At 33.7% G+C, this 24810-nt stretch overlaps 3 protein-coding genes across 3 annotated transcripts in view; 2 read left to right on the top strand and 1 right to left on the bottom strand.

Moving 5' to 3' along the window:
- The window catches only part of LOC126772258 (uncharacterized), a 347965-nt gene that overhangs the window by 270729 nt on the left and 52426 nt on the right, over positions 1–24810 (top strand). The window lies entirely within an intron of this gene.
- The window catches only part of LOC126772183 (kelch-like protein 5), a 343872-nt gene that overhangs the window by 224988 nt on the left and 94074 nt on the right, over positions 1–24810 (bottom strand). The gene's annotated exons all lie outside the window — the stretch shown is intronic.
- Positions 17093–24810, top strand: part of LOC126772212 (early growth response protein 3-like) — a 30407-nt gene continuing 22689 nt past the window's right edge. Inside the window, exon 1 of the mRNA XM_050492477.1 lies at positions 17093–17716. Coding sequence (XP_050348434.1) covers positions 17446–17716 — 271 coding nt within the window. The 5' untranslated portion in view covers positions 17093–17445. The remainder of the gene's footprint in view (positions 17717–24810) is intronic.

The following is a 24810-nucleotide window of genomic DNA, read 5'->3' on the forward strand; positions in this document are numbered from 1 at the left end:
GATGTTTTTCTTTATGCATACAGTTCGTGAAAATATTGAACAAGATGCATCCTTAATATTGTTAAACATTTTCACAAAGTCTAGTTGGTGCAAATAAGTAAAATATCCATATTTTTATCTCCATTTCCAATTTCCACGCAAAATGTATAGGCAGCTTATATAAAAGAAATACAAAACACTCTAACCTTGTTGTTTAACTGATTAATAAATATATCAAAATATGAAAGTTTATTGCAAATGGCGTCTGCTAACAAAAGGTCGACATCGACTCAGCGACGCGACGTCAGACATCTAAAGCTTCTTACATAAAAAGTGCGACACATATTCGGAAGATATTATACTGATCTTGTCTACATTTTATATACGTAATAACTCTATAATAAGGTCATGTCTGTAGATAAGAGAGCTGAGACGGTCCAGTGCTTAAAACACGTGAATCTTCATCGAACTGTTTGCGTTTTCAAACCCGGACCCCTACACCGCTTCATGTACTTTATCTGTGTTTATAATTCATCACGTGCTCATGTTCATAAGAAAACATCGTGAGGAATCTTGTATTTGTACGTATCAACCCGCATTGGAGCAGCGTGGTGGAATAAGTTCCAAGCCTTTTCCTCGAGAGCTTTTTGTATTTTCAGGGTTGCTTTTGTGTTGTTAATTTAATTTTTATTTATAGATCAAATAATTTATTATATTATTACACATATGCAGTTAGCAAAAACTTATTATTTTGAATGTTGTCGCTTTATCCGTATGTCTGTCTTTGAATTTATCAACGGGAAATCATAAAATGGATAAAATATAAAAAAATAAAGTTTATACTCGAAGCATAGCAGCTTTATTTCCATTAGCACATTCACGCTAAGAACTGTGAATGTTATATAATTGTATAGTTAGCACTACACATCGGGGCTTCGCCTAATCATTATTGAATAGGAAATTGGACGATCGAGAAATAAAGGGAAGTAGAGCCATATTAAAATAATAAAAACATTTCTTTAATCTTTTAATATTTAAATAGACCTATTGTATTTCATAATTCGATGAATTGAATATGAAAATATATGAAGCATATTTGATTCACGATCAGGGCTTTATTTTTTACTTACTCTGCCTATTATTTACACATATGAACCCTCCCAACGTCTATCCATCTTTTTGTTTCAGTGTTCTTACCATAGCAAACTTTTTTATCTATAACAATAATAAATATTTGCTTAAAATATGACTTTCGAAATACTAGTTGTGACAATTACTATTCAGAATACAAAACCTATCGAGTGATAGAACTAATCTGACGCTTAAGATTTCAAGGTAAATTTATGAATAAATTTAATAAAAAACATTGTAAGTGCTTAATTATATATAGTGTGATTACTGACATTTATATTCTTTTATTTTTATATTATAAAATTAAATAGAAACTAAACATTTCATACAGTCAGGTTCGCCACTCAACTCGGTCCCACTTATTGTCATAAATAACTTTGTCAATCTGCTAACTTAATAGCATAATTTATCCGTCTCAGGACAACATAACGAGCAATGCCGATAATAAACCAGAAAAGCCATGAGGTGATAATAGCTGTCCGTAAATAATGATTCCTGATTGCCGGTCCACACCACAGCGGGCAGGTCGCGGGCCGCTAAAACATAGTACCGTTGCTGCGTCCCTGGGAAGGTTTTAGTTTGTAATGTTACCAGATAATAGAACTCTTCCTGTGTTTTGTCCAGGAACGATCTGACCTCGCGAGTTGTTCATGTCTTTTATACAGTAGAATGCAATAGGAGTCTAATTAACGCCAGTGCACGGACACGGCCGGCTCCGAGGATGTTCCGATTAGAGCGGCTCGCCTGTTAAGGAGAAACAATCACATCTCCAACAAGGAATACGCGAGATTAGCTACTTCCCAGCCTTACTATTCATCCTTGTAATTGGAGTATTCGATGTAACGAGTAGGCATTGTTTTACGAATTTTACTTTTTTAAGCGAATATATATTATATCAGAGTGTAGGCATATAGTTTTATTCTAATATTGACCTTTACTGCTATTTGATTTAATGGTGTGCTGTATGGGTAATCCTTTAGTCGCGTGCATTGGCATGTCGAAGAGGCAACGTGACAGGATGATCTGAAGTAGGTATGCGCGAACTAAGTACACGGGTGCGGTGTCGATATGTTTCCTGATAACCAGCGCACCATTTATTCACGGTGCAATAAATTCAAATTACCGGATTAACAATACACCGGATAGCATCTCCCAACGATCCCCGCAAGCCGCCGATATTGACGACGCTGCAAATGCGTTTATATAAAGCTGGTTAAATCAAATAAAGCGTACATTTACTATTAACATTGACATCGAATAGACTACAGTTATTTTCTTACTGTTTCCATGAAATAAAAGAATTATCTGTCTGAATTTAAACTTTAATTTGTTTAATAGATACCGATCGATTTTATTTACAACTATTAAAAAACAAGCAGAAAGTGTCCTTGATTTTGATTTATTTTGACGAAACTCCCACAGCGATCTCAATTCAAATAATGAAATATTTAGAATAATTTAAAAAATATATATACCAAAATATATTTAATTAGCCATTTGTTGTACGTCTTATAAGTTTTCAATTGATACTATTTCTGCAATAGATGATTACAGAACTATATATAAAATTCTTTAAGGGAATTTAATGAAATATCAAACGTATATAAAACTTTGAGCTGTTTTATATTCGTATTACTTTAATAAATTGCTATCAATAAACGTCGCGCCTAGTAAAGCATGGCTGTAAAGGCTCATGAGCGTTGTATCGGCCGCGAAGTGGACGCGATATAGCGCAATGAAATCCTACACCACGACGAATCGAATGCTGTCCTGTCGAGTTTGAAATTTCTGCAATATTTCGCCCTTTTCACGCAGATATCCTCGGCCCATGTCTAAACCGCCGGACGTGAAACACAATATCTCCGAGTGCACTCCATAATTTATACGCACCGCACTAGCTTCGATGCGGTTTATGTATTAGTCAGGGTGTAATCTTAGATCATTGTCTATCATATCTGTAAAACGCACCGAAAATACAACTTGTTGTTGTATAGATGAGAGTGGCTTATCGACCGCGCTATGCGTAATTACCGCTACGCAAGCGTCGCATTCCTGTGGCGAGCACGGCGTCGCGCCCGTTTACCTAAATAGATTCAAATGAATGCGTGCGATTAGTGGAGGCACTCGGGCGCGCGACCGCATCTGCGTACATCACCGACGGCCGCGCGAGCGTCGTCGCCGGAACTGGTTTCATGTGTTACTGCGTTTAATTGGGAGCGGACGACAGGCTCTGTCATTGCACTCGATCACAAGTCAAACGATTACAACATTTATATTAATCGTATCATCCGTTGTTAAGTTTTTATTAACTTTTTGCTTAATAGACACACGATACACATTAATGTCATTATATTAATTAAAGATATATCGTCACCATTATAATGTTCAGCACTAACTATTCAGCAATCTAACCATCAATTAAAAAATACAATTTTAAAGTATTATTTGTTTAAAATAATTAATTGTCATTTTTAGAAAAAAATATATTTTATAGTTTTGTGGTTTATTTTACATTTACAAAGGTCAGGTTAAAATATCATAGAAATTCAAATTTCGAGATTATTCGTAACTAAATATATTCAAACACTTCATGATTCTGGCAAAGCTCCAAAGTAAACGCAAATAGGAGTTTAATATACCCAACACAAATATCAGTTTAAAAATTATTCTAAAAAACAAAAGCAAACACAACTTCTAATTATTATCATCATTTCTCCACCTAAAAAAACCCATTACATTTTTATGTAACATTTTTTTACATAAATATGGTTTCATTATTTAAATAATGAATATAATTAGAATCTTTGACAATGATCTGATTCATTGCCAATGCCAGGCAAAACATATAATAAGTCATAATTTTCTGAAATTTTCCATAACGTGAAAAGTTCAAAAGCCATCGAGAATCCTTACAAAAGGCCAAAAGAGCAAATTTAATGGGCGGTATTAATGTGGGACATCTGTAATAATATGTCTTGCGAAGGAAACGTGGGTACAAGCTCGGAGCAATTATTATTTATCTTTAAAAAATGTGATTGACGCAGGATCAGACGAATTCGTTCACCCACTCATTGAGAAAATGTTGTCGTTATCTTCATAGGATAGCGTTGTTAGTCTAGTGGCTACATGTAAGGCTGCACACCCGGAGATCGTGGGTTCAAATCCCAGGGCCAATAATATATTATTGAGATTTTCTGTCAAAAATTCTCAGTTCATCCGTACATACTGGATGTAAGATTATGAATTACAATAAATAAAGTGTTTAACACATTTTTTTTTCTTTTTACCTAGTAGATAACGAAGTGAAAAAGTATTTTTCTTTTATACTATAACTATAATGTATTTATTATAAATGAGAAAGTAACTCATATGTCCGTCAGTTCGCTTTCACGGCTTAACCACCGAACCGATTTTGATAAAATTTGGTATGAGGCAAGATTTGAAGTCCAAGCAAGAACAAAGTATATAAAAACCATACACCCAAAATTAGCCGAATTTAAATCAACAGTTTCAGTTAAAAGCCATTTATCAATTTAAACATTTTCAAACTTCAAAATTCGGTTTTATTTACTTATTTGTTGAATGGTTACATATATAACAAAGTTACACATAGATAAAATAATTCTTTGAAAACATCGTAACCTTTTTTCGTGAAATTCGCGTTTGTCATAAAGTATTTTACCTTATTATAATTCGTACTAGCTACGTATTTTATGCCCAGTTTATGATAACTATCGTTTAGTATTTGTACCAATCAACGTTGTATTATTTACTAGAAAAGGACGTATTAAGACGTATTTTAATTACAATTGCACCTCATGTTAAAGCAGATTATGCAGCAGAGATAAGAACACATATTTAAAATATTAACAATCATAGCTCATATTTTATGAATGGGCACTTTATAAATGGTATAAACAATGCTAATTAAATATTTTAATAACAATATTGTTCATGGTTTGTTATTATAATATAATGTAAGGCTCAAACGCTAAGCAGCGTGGTAGTACTCCATTTTTGCCAGACAATATTCAGTTTTTTCTATGCTTGTTATAGCATTCTAAACTTAGACTACGCTTCGAATTTTAAATTTCAATTTTCATAAAAAAAATTAATTCCTCAGCTTAGAAAAACCTGAGCGAAAGTCTTCGGTTTTTTTTTATCTTTTTTAATAATTACAACTAATGATGAGCCGTCGAGCAATTCGAAATTTTGATTTCGAAACCTCAATTAAAACATATGGAGATTTTAAAATGATATGTTATAAAAATAGAAAGTAGTAAAAATTATTTATGTGTTCGTGAACAGCTATTCCCTTTTATTCAATGAGTTCAGCTTCGGGCGATTTATAAACCGTGCCAAAGCTATAGTCCTTTTAATGAAAACCGACTACTCTCGTCCGTGAAACTTTGTCTTTACGAAACATAATAACATGATATTCATGTTATAAATGCGATCCTCATACAATGAAATGACTTGTCGTCGCTTTGACGTTAAATAACAATTTTCATTGCTAAGGCGGTGTTTAGTTACACTCTAATGGGGTTGCCAATGTGAAAATATCAAATTTTATTACATTATCGTTTTAACATTTTTATTGACAATATTTTTATATAGTTTTTATATTACAGATATATTCATAACCTGAAAGAGTAAATTTGTTTGAATAAAACATTAAAGTTAAGAATATAGCTGCATATTTAAATTTATTGGAATAATACTTGAGCAAACTGTATTTGATTCGCTATACATGTACATAACATGTAAATATTTTCTTGTTATTATGAACTAACTACTTCGAAGAATTTACAATGTATAAGGGCTGTACTATTATAGAGAACTATTACATTAAGTTGAATTACGATACAGTCTTGGTCTAAGGACCGATAGTCTGAGCGTCTCTCACATTATTTATTGGCATATAATGGCTTCTAATGGGCGCTGTTCAATCCGCCACCTGGACATCTTTTATCTTCAGCAGATCCGCGAGAGGGCGTGTCTAGCGTTCGATGCATGTGAATATTCATAAGTCATAACACAGCCAAGGTTTCGATTCACAGGATCATTTAATTGATACCCGGTCTGCATAGCATACGACCGTACGTACAGACAAATCGTAATTGCTCGTTAGGCCTCGATACTCGATTGTTACTCGACAAAAATAAAAGTATCGCAACATGCAAACATTGAGACGAGAATTTTAAAGGATCCTCGCCAAACGATCGTCTCGTGCGGTTATTATTTTAAAACAAACGAACCTTCGTCTCGCGATCGCAACGCAATTTGAAATATATCAAAGTAAACTTTATTTTCTGTGCTTGATTCAGGGTCGATGATGATATCTACGAAAGTGAGCAACAAATAAGTACATATTCGAATTTATTTAGACCTTTCGTCGATAACACGTAGTACTCTGGTTCTTTTATTTGCACAACACGACGGACGCAAGTGCAATTTATTGATACTGTGTTCGATAACCAGTAGGTGCGTCCCACGCGGCGCGCGCGCAGAACACAATGATCACGAGCGCGCGCGCACCGTCTTGCGTTTACAAGTATCGCGCCCCTCGGAAGGAATTGTGTTGCGGACCTATGCTAAATACACTCCATAAATAGTGAAGGTTATGGTGTCGTAAAAACAAAGTCAAGCTGCGCGGACAGCATCGTTGGCTATAAAGAACGAGTGTCATCGCGCCTTGTCCTCGCACTTTGTTATTTCGTTCATTGTCACAGTTAATGTTAACTAAGTCTCAATATATGTATTATCCCAACATATGTATCATCTAGGCGTACAGGCGTCAAAGATCGACACAGATACTAAGATAATAAAAAGCTCATCAGCTAAGGCACTTCTCGATCTTTGACGTAAGCGAATTATGCGAAGTCACTTGCGTCATTTTAAAGCTATAAAGCAAATAATAATTGATATGAAAAATATTGATATAACAGATATACATACATATCTTATTTCATATTTGGTTTATTTTTCGATTAAACTAATAATGATCTCAACTCAAAATACCAATTTGATCGCAGGTACTATCGCTTTAGATATAACAAAAAAATGGCAGAAGTATTTCATTTAAAACGTTACATATAATGTCCGCATGCAATTAATAAATAGAGAATATTCCTTAAGAAAAATAAGATTATAAGAGGAAGATAAATGACAAAATTCTTGATTTTCATAATGAATTGTATCTATTTAATATACCTGTGTCATTTAATTGGTGGAAGAGAGTAACTCTCAGTTTCTTGCCGGTTCGTCGTGGTAAAATATACGCTTCGAATCCATGGTAGCTAAGGTTAAGAATAAACTTGAATAAAGTATATTCTAATTTTTATGCTATAAGGCACGATTGCGATAGTGAAGATGTCCTTCTTACCGTTTCCGGCCGCGGCCACCACTCTCAGCGAAAACTAGGCAACAGAAGATAGTGCTCAAGTGTATGTGCAAACACATGTGATCCCTTTATTTACTCATTTTCGAAATCTACCGAAATAATTCAGGCGCGAAATCGACTGCTTTATGCGCTTTCCGAATACATCACGAGAATGTCTACACTGCCCACTTTCCAACTCCGGTCTGCTACTAAAAATTTCTTAGTAAAAAACCTCAATAATTTTTTTAACGGGAATTTAAACCTCGATATGAAAAATTCGTAATTCAAAGTCTAAGCTAGGCTAGCAACGTACGGAGTAAAACAGTGTATCTACTGTTTTGTTATTTGAATTCGGACACATAACACGGATTTGTATTTATTGTTATAACATTTTGAAACACGCGAATCGAATTCTTAGCCCTTCTGATTTAAGTAAACAACTGATAACTTATGGAATATATTGACAAAAAAGTATACAATATAATGTATACAAACACATTGCAAGGAAATGAATATTTTCAAAACAACATATTTATAACGTAAAAATTATCGTAAATTTTGTTTACGTAAAGAAGTAATGGCACAATTGAAAATCTTCCAAATGATAATGACGAAATAAACACTCCTGTGTTTTTACGGAAAGGTGAAAATAAAAGTATATTATTAAATATTCATACAAATTCTTCAATTTATAATAATTTGTCGAGAACTTATTTGTTTTCACTATGAGCCGACATTTTTATAGTAAAGGATTTTCTTTAGGAATTAATTAATGACTTGTCGACATATAATATATAAACCTAACATCACAAACAAATAGAAAAAAAAAATCTGGTAAATAAAATAAAGAAGTTGAAAAAATAAGTAAATAGTTATTTAAATGTTTATATATGTTAATTTTTATACCAAATTGATAAGAAATGAGTGTGAAATCGCAAGTATAAGCTATAACTATAATGTACGTACTTGTATTATCAAAATAATTTACTGTTCTATCAAAAACAAATATAAAAGGACGCGTCGAATCACACTTACGTCACTCGTAGCTATGAACAATTTTATATTGATTTCTTATTAAAAATATATTCTGTATAAAAAAAAATCAAAAGTATAAGAAATTGACTATAATAACTATTATTTATCACAATAATTATATTATCTCTTGCCAAAAAAATCATACTCATACTCAACAAAGATAACATAAATAATAAAAATGATGCAGTTTTTTGTTGATTTCCAGGAAGGCTATATATAAATAGTATATGATTGACTCTGTAATTAAAAGAGTAACTACTGCGTTACTTGTCGGTTTTTCTCGATAAAACCTACACAACGAACCGGTGGTAGCTCTACATTTAATCCTATACTGTAACGTGGTACAAAAGTTTATTGTGAGCCTAATTGAATTAAGAATGTTTTAATTTGATTTAACACTTAAAGGACAGCATTTACAAGCATCGAAAAAACCTTTCATCGTAAGTCTAATTTTAACATTTCACTAGTGAGATACAAAGTGAGTACAGAATAACACCGCTTTTTTAAAAATAAAGAACCCATTATAAGCTCCAAAAATTATCTCTGAATGGATTAGAGGCTTTCGCCCAGCAGTGGGACATTAACGGTCGTTAATTTACTTTACATTTAAATTGTAAGAAACATGTAAAATACTGTATTTAATATTCATAGCACCATGGGTTACTATTCGATTATATTGAAACTTAATATGTATTTAAGCGTGTTCATCTATGTGCACACACACTGCGGCAATATTAAGCTGCAGTAGATCGTTCCATCGGGGACTCAGCATGTTTATATTGCTCAGGTTACTTAAATGTAAATGATACCGCGTAAGTTGTTTTCTAATGTGTCGCTTCGCAGTAGGTGTTAGTACTAATATACATTCTAATAATCATATTAAACGCCTAGTTTGACCTTTCATTAGTTTTCATATCGATTTCTAATATTAGTTATCGAGTAATTATATTAATTATTAAATTTTTATCATGAGGTATTAATGATAATTTAAAACAGTATTATAAATTTGTTCAATGGCGTTATAAACTATTATACGGTTATTAAATCTATTTGACGATAAATTGGATCCCGTTTAAATAACGCTATAAATATATTGAGATGGCAAAGTGAATTCTGTTTTCTAAATGGTTCTTAATTTTCAAAACAGCACTGCTATTCTATAAGAAATCACTTCGTATTTCACACGTGAAATGTTGCAAACCAACTGATGAGGATACGCTATTTTGATGCTTGTACCCTTATACAAGTTTAAGTAAAACTAACTCCTTAGCAGTGCCACAAAGCAGTAGAATAAGTGATAAGAAGCTGCTACATTCCCATACCGGCTTGCACAAGCCGCTACCAACGAGTAAAGTACGACATTTACTATATACCAACTTAGCTATATGGCCTAACTAATAATCGATTTAACCTCGTTCTTATGTGAAAATTATCGTTTTAGAGGAAATGAATAGTACAACAATCATTCGAAGCTTTCACCGATGAGCGATAATTTTCACACGCCTACTACAGTGAGATTCTCGAATTTGCATGTATTGTAAAGTTGTTGTGAGAGTTAGTACTTCACCACAATTATAATACGGCCCGGGGCACACTAAGCTATTTACGCACTCTACCCATAGCACCTCCTAGGCTTGACCTTCGCACTTTAGAACACCAACGATATTTCTCATTGGAAAACAGCAATTCACAATATATTTCTGATCTTATAATATAATTTTAAATCGGGACCTTACTTTACATGTACACTATAAAATTTTCATTTTTAAAACTTATATAAAACCTAACGTGACGTGTGTAATAAAATTTCTCTTTTAACTTATTTTTATAACAATAAATAACAGTGATAACATGATTCCATTGAAATATTTTAAATAAAGCGATCCTTAAGCAATTACCGTTCTTACATCACGATTCCAATTTAATGCTAATTGAAAAAAGAAAATCGGATTCCAAACACAAATTACCGACACTATATCAAGTGTTAAATGGCACTTATCGACGCCAAAACGGCGAGAGATCATTGACGATGAAAAATACACAATTTGAAGCTATAAATCAGCGTCATATCTGACTCGAGCCGCGCAGTAGCGACCATCCCAATGTTTTACTTTTTTATTTATTACACCAAGATTATTTTTATAGGAGTTTATAGTTATTGATATTATAACTTTTACGTTCATCTTTCTTGAAACGTCATATTTGAAAAACATTTTGTACTAGATTAAGACATTATTATAAGTTTTTTTAGAAATATTCATTTTTATTAAATACTTAGTTCTATTCTAGCTCTGTACGATTGCTTGTTGAATTGAATATTCCATTGAATATTCCATTAGATTAACTACTAAACTGTTTTTATTTTTTCTTTGTTATTTTATCGATAGATGTCTTGCTATCATCCCAATGTATACGAAAGATAAACAATCATGTAATCAATTGTATCACTAAGCTATTTTGTTTTAGGATAGAAATAAATATTCTAATTATAGATGAGTATTTACGTTTTATTTATTTAAGTAAAAACTTATTCTACAAATAGCCATAACGTTGGTACCCACGCTCAACTCCTAATTGGTTAAAATTAAAAAATAAAATTACTGATTTAATTAATTTGAAAATACAAATGTAATCTTTAAACTATATAGCTGATGTAGCAGCCAAGACAATCGTCTTTATTTGAGAGGTAACGAACTTTATTGTTATGTCTTCCTTATGTAAATTTATACATGCGCTCTGAATGAAACTTTATTAATAAGCAGTTGCATTTAAATTAAATTTCTTAGAATTTAATCTTGAATGAAACAAAAATAACTATCTCTTGTGTTCTTTGTAATGACAATATATATTTATTCATTTATAATTGTACTTCGAAATGAAATTACTCTAGTTTTCATTCAATATTTAATTAACTGCAAAAGTGGTTTGTACGGCAAATTAGTAGCTCCCGGATTGAACCAATAAATGATATCGAATTTTCTATAAAAAAATTTTCAATGCCAGGTCTCCAATCTAGTAGAATTTCCAGTTGTCGAATATTCGAAGCTATTGTGTCGAGTGAAAGAATTAAAAAATAAACAATTTAAATTCTTAACTTTACATCAAATATCAATTTAACCAAGGCTTACAGTTTATACTGTCAGGCTAATTTAAAATTATTTTATGATACGAAAGCATAATTTTTCAATGCTATATTGAGTTTTTTGTAAGCTGTAAAATCAAACTATCACAAACGAGCTACGATTATATTTATTAATAATAAAATATTTTCGAGATTATTATTGAGTTTTATATACATACTTACTTAGTATAAACAAAAAATGAACATGGCGGACGGTGTATATAGTTGTGTACTCATAGTTTGGTGTGAGCACGCAGTCTAGTCTAGAAGAGTGCCGCACGTGTATTGCCATTTGTATTCAATACGTATGCTCTAATACGGAACGCGATCCATCGACAGGCGAGCAATTTATCTCAGCCGAGAATCGAACCCCAGCCTTGCAAGCAATTGCAACAACATTTCCTGTTGCCTTGCATGACACCAAATTGCTTCTACAAACGGCAGTGAATGCAGATTGTTCTATTATTGTTTTATTCTAACCGAACGCCGCCTATCTCTGTGTCTATAAAACAGATTTGTCCAGCGAAACAGTGATTGTAATCGAAAATTTTACTATTCAAAGTGTTTAAACGATACAACCTTTCATTTATTTCATGCAGGAACTTCTTGGTCTAATGAATGGCTCGTCCGTACCGACAATTTATTTAAAAATATATCTTCAAAATCTTGTTTGCTAGTTGTTTTAAACTAAGTTAGAAATCAAATTTTTGATCACCTCCAAGAAAATTTTATAAGGACAATATACGAAAAATAATGTAATTGAAATATTTACAATACCTATACTTTTAGAAGGTAACAGCCTGTTAAGATCCCACTACCAGGTTAAGGCCTCCTCTCCTTTTTTTTGAGAAGGTTTAAGCTTATTCCATCACGCTGCACAGGTTATACGGGTTGGTGGAATACACATGTGGCAGAATTTCAGTGAAATTAGACACATGAAGGTTTTCTCACGATGTTTTACAGATAACTATATATATATTATATATATTATATCTTTAAAAAAGTATCAATATTTATAAAAACAAAATAAAACCTTTTTTTTTAACAACAAGATAAAATACTTTTGCCATGCCATTTACTTTACCATCATCAAAGTATACAACCATCACAAAACATTACAACGCGAACAATTTCTGTATTATTTCATTTGTAATAACTTATTCATAGCTATGATGGCTGCGAATATTAACAGGAGAAAATTTACACTGCACGTGTTCACCGTCAAAATAACTGATAGTCAGCTTCACTTGTATTGTGGAGAGTAATCGTAAGCGCTTGTTGTTAATTATCTGCGTGCACAAATTAAATGACCCCATTATCTGTACCGTAGCATGTCTCTGATTGCACATTTCTTCCTAGTTCATGATGTATAGCTAAAATTTATAAAGGTGAGGTAGTGTTTAGAATATATGTGTGTAAATATGTGTTGATACTTTATGACGTTTTAAGTTTATATTTAAGTATGTTTATTAATTTGTATAAGGCATATGAGGACTATGAGGCATGAGTCCCACGGGGACTGTAAAAAAATATTACCCACCATTCTTGTTTTTATTCCATCGCTTGCACCACTAACTAGGGGATCTAAGATAATGCTTGTGCCTGTAATACTGGATTACGCTATATTAACAATGATATTGTTTTAAAAAGTATTGTGTTATTTTGGTTAATTATTCTGCTGATTATAGATGTAAAAAATATTTTTTTATTTGATTCGTATTTTGTAATATGTATTATCTATTAACTTAGGCAGAATTAGTCGTAATGTATTCAAGACAAGTTTAATTATGACTAATTCGGCGACTTAAAATCGATTTTCCAAACCGAATTTGGTAGTGGCAGTCCAAGTTTCAATATGTCTATAAAAGTAGATGTCGAGAGCGAATGTTTTTTGCCCGAAAGCTAAACAACAACGTTTGGTAGTTAATCGGACGGTGACGTAGCCTCGCGGCGCAGCCTTATAAGTCAATCTTCCTATTCGCCCCCGCAACGTCCTAAGTCGCGGATCTGTTGAAATCATTTTTCTACATCGCCATCGGTCTAAAAAATAATCTTATTAAAATTACAATTTTATTTTATATAGTAAGAGTTAATTTATTCATTTTTTTTAATTATATTTTTCAGAAGGTAAGCTGGGCAAGAAATTGCATAGTGGTTAGAACGTGTGAATCTTAACCGATGATCGTGGGTTCAAGCCTGGGCAAGCACCACTGAATTTTCATCTGCTTAATTTATGATTATAATTCATCTCGTGCTTGACGGTGAAAGAAAACATCGTGAGGAAACCTGCATGTGTCTAATTTCATTGAAATTATGGCACATGTGTATTCTACCAACCGCATTGGAGCAGCGTGGTGGAATAAGCTCTAAACCTTCTCCTCAAAAAGGGAGAGGAGGCCTTAGCCCAGCAGTGGGACATTAACAGGCTGTTACTGTATAAAGCTGGACAAAGATCTGTTTTCCAGGTTGGGGAAAGTATTTGGAGTGTTGCTATTTCATTTACCCAGCAAGAGACTTGCGAAGGCATTAAAGTACCATCTACTGATCAATTACTCTACCCCCAAACATCAATTCTGTATTGCTATATACTTCAGTTAAAGATTAAAAGAGCCAGTGTAATTACAGACACAAGGGACATAACATCTAAAGGCTTCCTACGGTGCGTGATATTACGTACGGACTGGCAGACAAATCTGTAACGATGTGCCGGATCCACCGCGATTCGGTATCTTAAAAGGTGCGCTGTGAGAACAGTAGCGTTCTCTTTCACTTTGAATTTTGGAATGTCAAAATAGCTTCGAATCTCGAGATTGACTGACAAGCGCCGTTTGAAGAGTCTCATTGTGGTACGTGGCTGACTGTGGTCATCAGCCCTGCGTAAATAATTCGCAAAATTACGCACCGTGGGTAACCACCACAAGCAGAAAATAGACGATGTTAGTATTAATTAATATAACGTAAAGTGCTATTATTATGTATGTTTTTGATAATAAGTACAGAATAAGACATTACTACCGTGCAAATTCGAGTCAAGTAATAAAATAACATAATACTCAAATAAAATAACATAGTACTCTGCATAAGTATATGAATACATATTTCCCAATCATCTAATCTTCCTATTAATTAAACGTCATCGAAACCGATTCGGTCACGTGTCTCAGGAGAAGTTTATATTGTATTATTCATCCGTATGACGTTGACATATGTGCCAACTAAAAATATCGATAAGTTATTATGTATTTTTGGCGGATTTAATTGGATTCCGATATTTACTTATCAGCCCTTATTATCTAAATAGGAAGTTATGACAACGGACGTCACTGTCGGTGACAGAATGCGGACGAGAGTGTGGGGACGAGTGCGTCACCACGCCCCCGATCGTGATGCGACTGACATCCATGCTTATATTGTGTAAGTGTCAATTTACGTATGCATGTTCATTACCTGTAGCTCGAGTGGATTTGTTACACAGGACGTTGAAATAGGAACGCTCTAATTAAATACAAATGACAAGCAAATATACCATCGGTTCGATAATTCGCATTGTTATATTAAATAGAAGTTTCGTGTCAAACATGCCTATATAAACATAAATGTACACAATATGTCTAATATTAGCTGTTGCCCGTGACATCCTTTGCAAAGGTTTCGTTGTTAAATGAAGAGAATATATATATATATGTATATTTATATAATATAGGCGGCAATTGGGCCATCTGATGGTAAGTGGTCAACAATACCTGTAACATTGACATCGTAAGAAATATAAATAAATATAACCACTCGTTACATCACCAATGCACCACCAAATTTGGGAAATAAAATGTTAGGTCCCTTCTGCTTTCACTGTCTCACTCAGTCTTCTAACCAGAACACAAAAATACTAAGTATTGCTGTTTGGCGGTAGAATATGTGATGAGTGGGTGGTATCTACCCAAAAGGCCTTTCACAAAGCCCTATCACTAATTAATTAATTAATTATTAATATTATTTATATAAATATAACATTTACATTGACTGCCTCGTTGGTCTAGTGACAAGATATTAGATCGCAGAACCCGAGGTCCTGGGTTCAAATCCCTGGTCGGGCCTATTAAAAGTTATTGGGTTTTTCTGTTGAAAATTCTCAGTAGCAGCCCGGAGTCTGGAAGTTGGAAGTGTACTTGGGTATTTTATAATATGGAAGACATTATTATTATTATAAATATAAATTAAGCACATGACTAAGAATGGACTAGAAATGTACTAGGACTAAAAATGAAGCTTATTATATATATATCTATAATCTGAATACGCATCTTAAGATTTTTGATCCTTGAAGCCTGAATATTTTATTATTGCATTATTTAAAAAAAACGTTCTTTTTTAATAAAATCAGTATACTCAATAAACAAATTATAATAAACTTACGCGAAAGGTTTGTTTCGAGCCAACGCAGTGAATCGCTAAGAAGCATCGAGGCGCCCACGTTGTGATCTTTGACATTTACGTCTCTCGTGGATCAACAGTTGGTTGCCATAGCAACGCCTAAATAGTTCAGTACCTTTCTGAAGGTCACTCATCCTTTGCCTTCTGTCTAATACGGTGCCTTAGGATTAGGAAATTCTATTCACTAACTACTGTAATGAAATTATTAGGTTAACTGTTTCATTCATTTATTTTATTAATGTTTAATATAAATATTCACCAAAATAACATTTTGGTGAATATTTATATTATGTAATGTATGGGGATAAGTATATCATTATCTGATAATTATTTAATCTATTTAATGTAAAACGCACAATTAATTTAAAATATTTTGCTAAACACAGCAATATTACATAAATTAGGACATTATAACGAAGGTATTGAAGAAGTCAACTCTTACGAAACACAGTGTCATAAACGCAGCGATATCGAAGGTATGACAAAAACATATTTTTAGTTGAACGCTATGTCGATTTATCCAATGTACGTAACTGCCCAACTATCTCATCCGGGCCGTCGACGTCACGGGAGCGCGTGGCACGCAGCTAATTGTAGCATAACCAAAACGGTCTCCGGGAGCGAGCGAGCATGCCGCGTAGCGTACGAAAGCGGAGCATGATTCAGCGCGGAGAAAGTGGTGGTAGGCAGGAACGGAATCACGGTGACGCGCGAGCACGCGGCGAGCCTCCGTGCCCACGCGTATTCGCGCGTGCACCGCATGATCTTCGCCATCACTACACTTGTGCGCCCGGTAGTTTTCGCGCGCCTCCCTTCGCCGTCGCGACGCCGCGCCATTTTCTCGCGCACGTGGGCGACGTCAGCTTTGTGAGGGCACCCGGCTAGAACGCCATTAACGCGGCTGTCGTGAATGAATGCCGACCTCGACCGGGTGGCTAGCGTCCATTGATAGGGCGCGCGGCGGTCCACGACCGCGGCACCGCGCCTCATCGCACGGGGGCGGCGTGCTGCACGCCCTCGCCGACTCGTGCTCGCCTCAGTCGAGGATGTGGCGCTCTCGGCGCGACGACACTCAACGCGTGCAAAATTTGTGTTCATTTATCTGTAGACGCTCGTGACCATTCAGTGTGATTACCGTACTGCTTATTCATAGATTCCTATACGCAATGATCTGTGATCACGTCAATTTCTTTAGGACATTAAGTAAATAAGTTAGTTTTACCGCGCTTTTGCACCGTAGTCCATCGAAGCCCAAATCGCTGTGTTCGTGTGTACTGTGTAAGCGTGCCTGTGCCGAAGTGTGTGCGTGTGCGGCTGTGCCGCTTATGGTGGTGTGGAGTGCGCGGTGCGGGGATGCGCTCGTGCGATGCTCTCGGTGTTCGCGATGCGTCGGCCGGAGGACGAGGAGCTAGGCGGTCGCGGCGACGGCGACGAGTTCGTGGACATCTCACATATGCAACTACTTGTCGAGGCAGGCCCGAGCGGGTTGCACTATGGCGGTCCACAGCCACCTCTTGCGCAGCCGCAGCCCTATGCTCAACTGCCTGCGCACACATCCCCAGTGACGGCGACGGCCACCTCCACCACCGCCTCCGTCGACGACTTGTTTGCTCTCTATTTTACACCAACCACCCATGGTGAGCCCAAATTATGTAAATAAAACCTGTTCTTGTTTAAATTACATACTATTTGAATGGTAAAAAATATGTATGATAAAAGATACTCTGACTATAAGACTACTAAAGTATCATAAATGTAGTTAAACTTGTTTATAATATGCTAATAGTTAATGTTTTATTCATCCTGTTTTATTTTGTCATAATTAAGTAAGAACAATAAGATACAAAACAAATAAAATGTATATATATATATTCTCACTATAATCTTACAAAACGGTTATGACTACATATAAAATTTATCAAAAGCAGTCTGATACTAAAAATAAAACGCGACAGCTCAGCTTATTTAGTTTAGTGTGTATTTAAATACATACAAAACGCGTATAGCAGGTACTCGCAATTAGTGGAACTTCCGGTCCTGATAAAACCTAAACCTATTTTTTATATAATTAGTAATAAATATGTAAACTTGCCTACTATATTTGCCCTAATGCTAAGGGCAACATTTTGTTTTGGAAAGGAAAGAAACTGATGCATATATATATATATCAAGCAGATCAACTATGATTACAAGGTGGTCGGTACGGCGGAAACATATATATATTTTCGACATTATACCTAAGATTACTTAACTCATTTTAGTGCTAAATACTGAATCATTCGTCTACATATAATTGTGAAATATTTACGACACGTTAAAATAACATTTAATATTTATACATACAAACATAAAATCAAATCCTTTTATGACCTAGAATATCATTCAGTATTCTTATACATTAAAATTAAGCTGAAATTGAAGTAAATTCAATAAAAAAGTCTGACCCCATGCTTGTCAACACGACAAGATATGATGACGAGGACTAATTATTATTCGATATGATTTTGTCCATTTGAATCATATAATTAATAAAACTACAAAAATTTAAATAATTATAAGTACCTTAAAGAGTAAAAGTAATGATGAATGACCTAGTCAAAGCAAAGTAACATCTTTAATGCTCGTTGTCACTCGTAGCCACAACTTAAAACAAGAATCTAAGTATAGCTAAGAAAACAACCATATTTACTGCACTTTCAGTAGCTCACTCGAATATCAATCTCATTTTCTTGTTTTATACAATCCACATAAGTAACTATGTATACAAAGTACAAAAGACAAACGAGACCTAAAACATTATTAAGAAATGCAAATATTATTATGATGTGGAGAAAACTTTCGATTTGATTTGTACTCAAAACATGGCAATTAGTACAAACCTTACTTTAAATAATCTAGAGGTTTGATTATATAAAAAAAAGATTAAAGTCAGCAAAAATGGAAATTTCCAACACGCCTCTTTGAATTAATACATCTTAAACAAATTCATGTTGCCATGGTTACAGACGATTGTTGTTCTGCCTTCATTCATTCTTCGTTCATCTTTTTTCCCCCTCATTCATTCACAGCTTTTTAAATATGATTACCATTCAGGAATATGGTGTATAATATAAATATGGTACTTTTATTTTCTTTTTTAGAGATTATAGAAACTACAGCTGTCACATTTTGTCATACAGAAAATAATTATTTTGTATGTATGACGTAATGACCTTTCTTTAACATTATACATGCGTTTCTTTTTTGCATAAAAATATTTTCTCAAACGTTCTAATATGATAATCGGAAGTATATTTGGTATCATTCATAGGAACTATTTACTTATAACGAATTCTGAAAATAAAATAATCGAATAGATATAGAATATTATCATTTAATTGCCACCGACCTCATGATAGATATCGACCCTTCTATTTGAAGTTGCTCTGAACTATTGAAGAATTTCGTATGTCAGCACTACGCACGAACAAGCTTGTAAAATTTTGGTCAGCGTTCTGTACATTGTTATCTCTGACCGGACGGAGCTAACGACAAAACGCTATCAAGTCTGATTGTTATTAGTAAACATAACCATTCTAATTTATAATAAAGATCATCAATGGATTTAATAACAAAAAATTACAAATGGCTTTTCATAAGACAGTTTTTCTTTTCAAATTCACGAATATGTTACAAAGGTTAAACATGCAAAGATGTTATCAGATTAATACAAAATGTGATTAATTAATGAAAAATAGCTCAATGCCTACGCAGAAGCATGTCCAGGAAGGATTTGTCTCGGTCAAGCCACCGACCGTTAAAGTTAAAATAATATAAAACGGTCAATTTTAAAGTAATGCATGCATAGTATGATCATTAAACAACGTTACTGGACGCAACTACGTGGAATCATCAGCAAATTTCTTCTGATTCCGAGTTAATCTTTAATAGTAGTATAATTACTGGCTTTGTGTAAGCTGGTCTGGGTTGGTACCACTCACTCTTTAGATATTCTACTGTACTAAACAGCAGTACTTGATATTGTTTGTTCCGGTTTGAAGGGTGAGTGAGCCACAAGTAAGTGAGTGTAATTACAGGCACAAGGGACATAACATCTTAGTTCCCAAGGTTGGTGGCTCATTGACGATGTAAGCGATGGTTGACATTTCTTACAATGCTAATGTCAATGTTGGTGCCCACTTACCATCAGGTAGCCCATATGCTCCGCATACCTATTTTGTGAAAAAAATTACAATATTGCTAATATTACCAATTATTTATTATATATTAGTTAATTTAGTTTGTACCACAAAATATGTCTCATGAGTGCAACATAAAATCTGTGCATTATTTCATTACTCGTTATTTTAAAAAAAAAAGATTAATCGCATTAAGTCATTATTTACGACCAGCTGTGCTATCACTCATTTTGTACTCACTGCTGATTTATAAAATTTCTAGAATCTAGCGGCCTTAGTTATAAACATTGCTGCGGCTGTTTAGTTAAAACGCTGATTTCTCTTTCTGTCATTATTGATTTGACATTCGAAAGAAAAAGACATAAGATTGCTTAACTAATCACCTACTAAACGTTTATAAATAAGACCTTGGCAAATTGAAATAATTAAGAAAAATAAAGACACAAAACGAAATCTAAACATAACTTAAATAGAAATATAAATTATTATGAGAATTTAATTTGAAAATAATATGTGCAGAATTTAGTTTCAAAGTTTTTTTTGTGCATATTTTATAATAAAAAAAATATATTTACGGTATTAATAATTCTTTTTTTAATATTCATTTATTATAAAGACCGCTTATGTCGTTGATGTACAGTTTTTCGTTATCATCTCGGTATGTTTTCATTTTCCTAATAAAAAACTTTTTCTGACTTATCCATTATCTACATATATCACAAACTTTATCCTACGTGTATCTCTATAAAGGGATTTTGAAATATCGTTAAAATGTAAGAAATGTTGGGTTTATTCCGTGTACATAAGTGATCCATCAGAAAGAATATTAAGAAAATATTGGTATGGTAAAATTCATATTCGATGATTTAAAAAAATCTTTTTTGTTCAGAAATAATAAATATATAATATATGTAATTTTAAAAAGCTTAAAAGTTAACTGTATATATATTTAGACGATGAATTTCCAAAAATCTGATATCAATGTATGTTTTACTTTTATGAACCAAAAAAATGTACCCAGAATTATATTATACACTTTTCTAAGAATAATTTGATGCTGATCATCTATTTTTGTTACGCTTAGATGTCGGTATTGTATGAAAAGGGGCGGGGTCAATAAAATCCCCGCTTCGATTGGACGATGAAAGCAGGCGAAATAGCGGTGATTTTTTTTTCTATAAATAACGGGCTCTGAATATTAATAACTACCAATAGACAAGGCTCTAATATATTTCATTTATGCTTACACTGTAATCAAGATATTTTTCATTTAAACGTACGAAGACCTACAATTGAAAAATATTGTTACAAATTCAGTATTAAGTAAAATATCTGATTCTTATATCTTTATAATAATTATCATAATAAATAAATAAAGGTCCTTTTTTTCAAGAGACAATTTGTGAAATTTCATGGGAACAAAATCACGATTACATCAGTTCAACGAGGACAAATCAAGACAAAGTCAAGCCTACACCTAAACAACGCACCTAAGCAGTCCGATAAAAATGTCACGTAAACACACGCGCTAGTTGCATGTTATGTGTGTCAAAATAGGTGCAACCCACGCCGTACGCGTCACACCAGCAACGTCGGCTCGTCAGAGGTGCCCACGATCATAGGCCATTACACTTCGGATGCTCAGATGCCCGATAGCTGCAGATGCTTTGAACAGCCCGCGGTGCTCTCGGGGGCACGCACGTGCCTTTGAGCCGGCCGGCGCCGTCTCACATCACTCTACATGAATTGTCAATCTTGTCCTTACTGTTCTAATGCAAACTTTATTTTGTTAAAATCATATTTCTTAAGACTATTTACTTTAATCTTAGCTGTTTTGCTTTGTCGGTGCAAACAATTTTTGATGGTGTCCTTTAATTTAAATTCCAAGGCGTTCTTTCATTTTAAAACACAGGCTTTTATTGTTTTATAATTGAGATGTTGGGAATATCAAAATCACTGAAGTGTAACAAACATATAATTGGTTCAATTATTCGGTATGTGAATCTGTGATTCCCATAGAATAATAGCAGGGTTTCCGTAAAGACGCCAGACGGGGCGCACCTGTACACCGCGGTCAATGATGGTGAACAATTGCCATCATTAAAGCCTATCGAACCCACACGCTAAATATTCAAATAGTCGCAATGACAATGCGAGTTGATTTAAAAGTCAATAAATTATCGCTAATGCCCAATTTGCGTCGACCAGTTAACAATGGCGGTTCCCGCAATTACTTAAACGCATGTAACTGCGAACGATACGATCTACGTTTGCCGGCCAACGTCATTGTCTCACCCGATACGAGTACATGCTCCGCAATTACACTGTATCGATTACAGCTGACTCAGTCGACTCCGATCCAAACGTTTGACTGCGCTATAAAACATTGTTTTTACTAACCATAATTAGTGTTCCATTTAAACAAGATTATCCTTCTACGGAGACGATTACGACTTGGTATTTTTATTTAAATATAATCGAATAATACGAAAGAGTGAGTCAGAAGTTTTTAATATTTTACTAACGTTTAAGTAAACTGCTTCTGGAAACTACAAACTACATTATATATTCATGTCAGTTCGCAATCTCCTTCATCTCTTAAGCCGGAAGATGTTAGCTTAATGGTTTTGAATCACTTTAGATAAATTTTTGCCAAAAGCATTCGCACACTTCACTGGTGGTAGGGCTTTGTGCAAGCTCGTCTGGGTAGGTACCACCCACTCATCAGATATTCTACCGCAAAACAGCAATACTTGATATTGTTGTGTTCCGGTTTGAAGGGTGAGTGAGCCAGTGTAATTACAGGCACAAGGGACATAAAATCTTAGTTCCCAAGGTTGGTGGCGCATTGGATATTTAAGCGATGGTTGACATTTCTTACAATGCCAATGTCTAAGAGCGTTGGTGACCACTTACCATCAGGTGGCCCATATGCTCGTCCGCCTTCCTTTTCTATAAAAAAAAAAAAACATAGCAAAAAAAAAAGCTAGTAATGGATTTGACTTATTTATATTTTAGCTGATTTTTTTTAAATTTATATAAATAAGTTTGTCGAAGGTTTTTTTTTACGTAAAATTTTATGTGAATTTGTATTATAAAGACACTACAAACGAAAATATATTAGGACTAAAAACCTACTTAGAATATTTAAAAATAAAAATCTATTATATAATAATTTATTAAGTTTATTTCTATAGTCATACTAAATCAAAAATCTAAGAAATGAATACAGGAACGGCTGCCAGATCCAGACCCAATAATTACACAAGGTTTTATCCAAAAAATGTATGTATGTTAACAAATATTTTTCAAGGATATTAACATTTGTCCGGCAAAAAATATCATCTCAATAGCAACCTGCAATCTATCTACGTTTACCTACGATGATAATTGGTGGTTGCTGTTCTCTCTCCTAATCATTTAACATAACTTGTACAAATAATTGTATTGATTGAAAACATCGTTGGTAATACAACAAAAATGGATATTATATACGAATTATGAAAATAACACAGCATTCTTTATTTAATGTGATTTGAACAGTTAGTAAATAATAGTGAAATAGTGTATAGCCGTAGAATAATGAACTACTACTTAGTTAATATCTCTAAATACTAATCTGATCTGATGGTAATCTCCGGTAGCATTCCATCGAGTGCGGGAATCCTGCGTCCTGATTACGTGACGACATCGACTAAATGGCTTCTAACTATAGAACACGTTATATGTAAACATCGAAACGCGTGTATCAAAATCCCTTTTTGAGCTCGAAGTATAATTGAGCGATGACTTCATCTTTGCGGTCAACATGTTTATTATATTCAAGTTCTATTTTAGATTAAACATTTTTAAACTCTTTGAAAGACTTCCTAATAAGGAGTTTTTTCATTTATAGTTGTGTGACATAATATATGTAGTATATCTAATTTTAGTAATTTAATTTCTACTCGATATTATGATATAATAATGTAATTAAACACAACCTGAAGAAAAACACGCTCGCTACATACTTAAGTAAAGAGTAGTATTTTATGTAAGCAGGTTCTTTTTCACGCTGAGGAAAAAAGTTAAAAATAAATATAATAAAAATTCAATCAACAAAGTTTCACGGAATAAAACCTTATTTGAGCTAATATTTGTAACAGACGATTCAAATTGCTTACGATTAAGAACTTGATCAACTGAAATTGACAAACCTTCCACTGCACATTTAAGAAACGTAAAAGAGCTATAAAGCAATTAAAAAGCTCAAAACAGTTAATCATTACTAGATAGAAAATCCCGATGACGGACAATTTAAATTGCGTACTCGTAACTAATTTGTTTTATTTACGAACAGACGACAAATGTAAAAGAATGTATTGTAAAATTGGATATTCGCCAACGTTTGACTCGTTTTAAGTTTTATGCAATCGCCCTATTTTTCTTTCTAAACTCAACAGTTGGTTGCACGCGACACCAGCTATAACACTTACGACATAGCCGTTCCGATAACAGAAAAGTTAACAAAATTTCGGCAAACTTGATTGAATTCTGCATTAAAAAAATGTACA

Source organism: Nymphalis io, chromosome 12, assembly GCF_905147045.1.
Source record: "Nymphalis io chromosome 12, ilAglIoxx1.1, whole genome shotgun sequence".
Classification (NCBI taxonomy): Eukaryota; Metazoa; Arthropoda; class Insecta; order Lepidoptera; family Nymphalidae; genus Nymphalis; species Nymphalis io.